The following is a 1,149-nucleotide window of genomic DNA, read 5'->3' as shown; positions in this document are numbered from 1 at the left end:
TCAACAAGTGTCTGCTAATGTTGGACACTGTGAGTCATTGTGGAAAGACTTGTACGAGTTTTTATACATTTTGTGAACGTTTTTGTCATTTTGGTGAAGCTTTAAGTCAAACTGAGTCATTTATGATGGATTTGGAGTCGTTTTATGAAAGTTTGGAGCCATTTGTAAAAGTTTTTGTCATTTTGAACTAGTTTTGGTTTGTTGTGAACAGATTCTGAGCACTTTTAGACAAATATTGAATGACTTTGGAGAAGTCTGGAGGAATTTTGACAATGCTGAGGTATGTTGGACAATGTTGGGTAACTTTGGACAAACGCTAAATTATTTTAGAAAAGCTTTTGAGCCATTTTTGACATTTTTGACATTCTGACACTTTTCAGTCATTGTGGTGAAGTCTTTGTGATTTTGGACAACTTGATCGGTTTTGGACTATTTGGTTCCGTCACACATCCACACGGCAGCCGGACTGTCAGAGGTCCATGCTACACTCTGAGGGCAAAGTCCGGCTACTTTCTTACAGTTTAGCTGATTTTGGACAAATGTTGAATCATTTTGGAGGAGTTTTAGTGATTCTGGACAATGAGGCCAGAAGTAAATCTGGTTTTGGATTTTTCGGACTCTTCTCGAACGCACCACAAGAACTCAAACGGTGAAACAGGATCAGCTGGACTCATGAATCAAATGAAATGTTGTCTTACGTGTCGCCTCTTGCTGTGTGCAGCTGCTCAGGAACATCCAGATGTGAATGGTTTGGAGACGTCCCCGGCCAGGCTCACCAGTAACACCAGTGAGACCAGTGAGACCAGTGGGACCAGTGGGACCGGTGTGTCGCTGGACGCTGACCCAGTGGAGCCCCTGGAGGGTCCCAGTCTGATGTTCAGTGATGCTGGAGAGCAGCAGAATGAGAACAACAACAATCCCTGTAAGAACATCCACACCGACTCAGAATCTAGAAACCTGACGATGATTCACCGTGAAGCTGAAACACGACGCTTCAGATTACGATCACTAATCACTGATGACTGATCATGAACATGCCAATGCTAAGAATTTTGCTAACTGCTAGCATTAGGTGTTTGTCTCTTGTCTCTGTGTTAGGCTAAGCTAACTGCTAGCATTAGCCGTTTGTCTCTTGTCTCTGTGCTAGGC

At 43.3% G+C, this 1,149-nt stretch overlaps 1 protein-coding gene across 2 annotated transcripts in view; it reads left to right on the top strand.

The window, feature by feature from the left end:
- LOC103362413 (flocculation protein FLO11) overlaps nucleotides 1–1,149 on the top strand; it is a 7,516-nt gene that overhangs the window by 5,086 nt on the left and 1,281 nt on the right. For both annotated transcript variants that reach the window (XM_008288761.1, XM_008288760.1), the window contains exon 9: nucleotides 722–922. In XM_008288761.1, coding sequence (XP_008286983.1) covers nucleotides 722–922 — 201 coding nt within the window. The remainder of the gene's footprint in view (nucleotides 1–721; nucleotides 923–1,149) is intronic.

The sequence above is a fragment of the Stegastes partitus genome, unplaced genomic scaffold (genome assembly GCF_000690725.1).
Source record: "Stegastes partitus isolate 25-593 unplaced genomic scaffold, Stegastes_partitus-1.0.2 Scaffold573, whole genome shotgun sequence".
Classification (NCBI taxonomy): domain Eukaryota; kingdom Metazoa; phylum Chordata; class Actinopteri; family Pomacentridae; genus Stegastes; species Stegastes partitus.
This window is presented reverse-complemented; position numbering and strand designations above follow the sequence as displayed.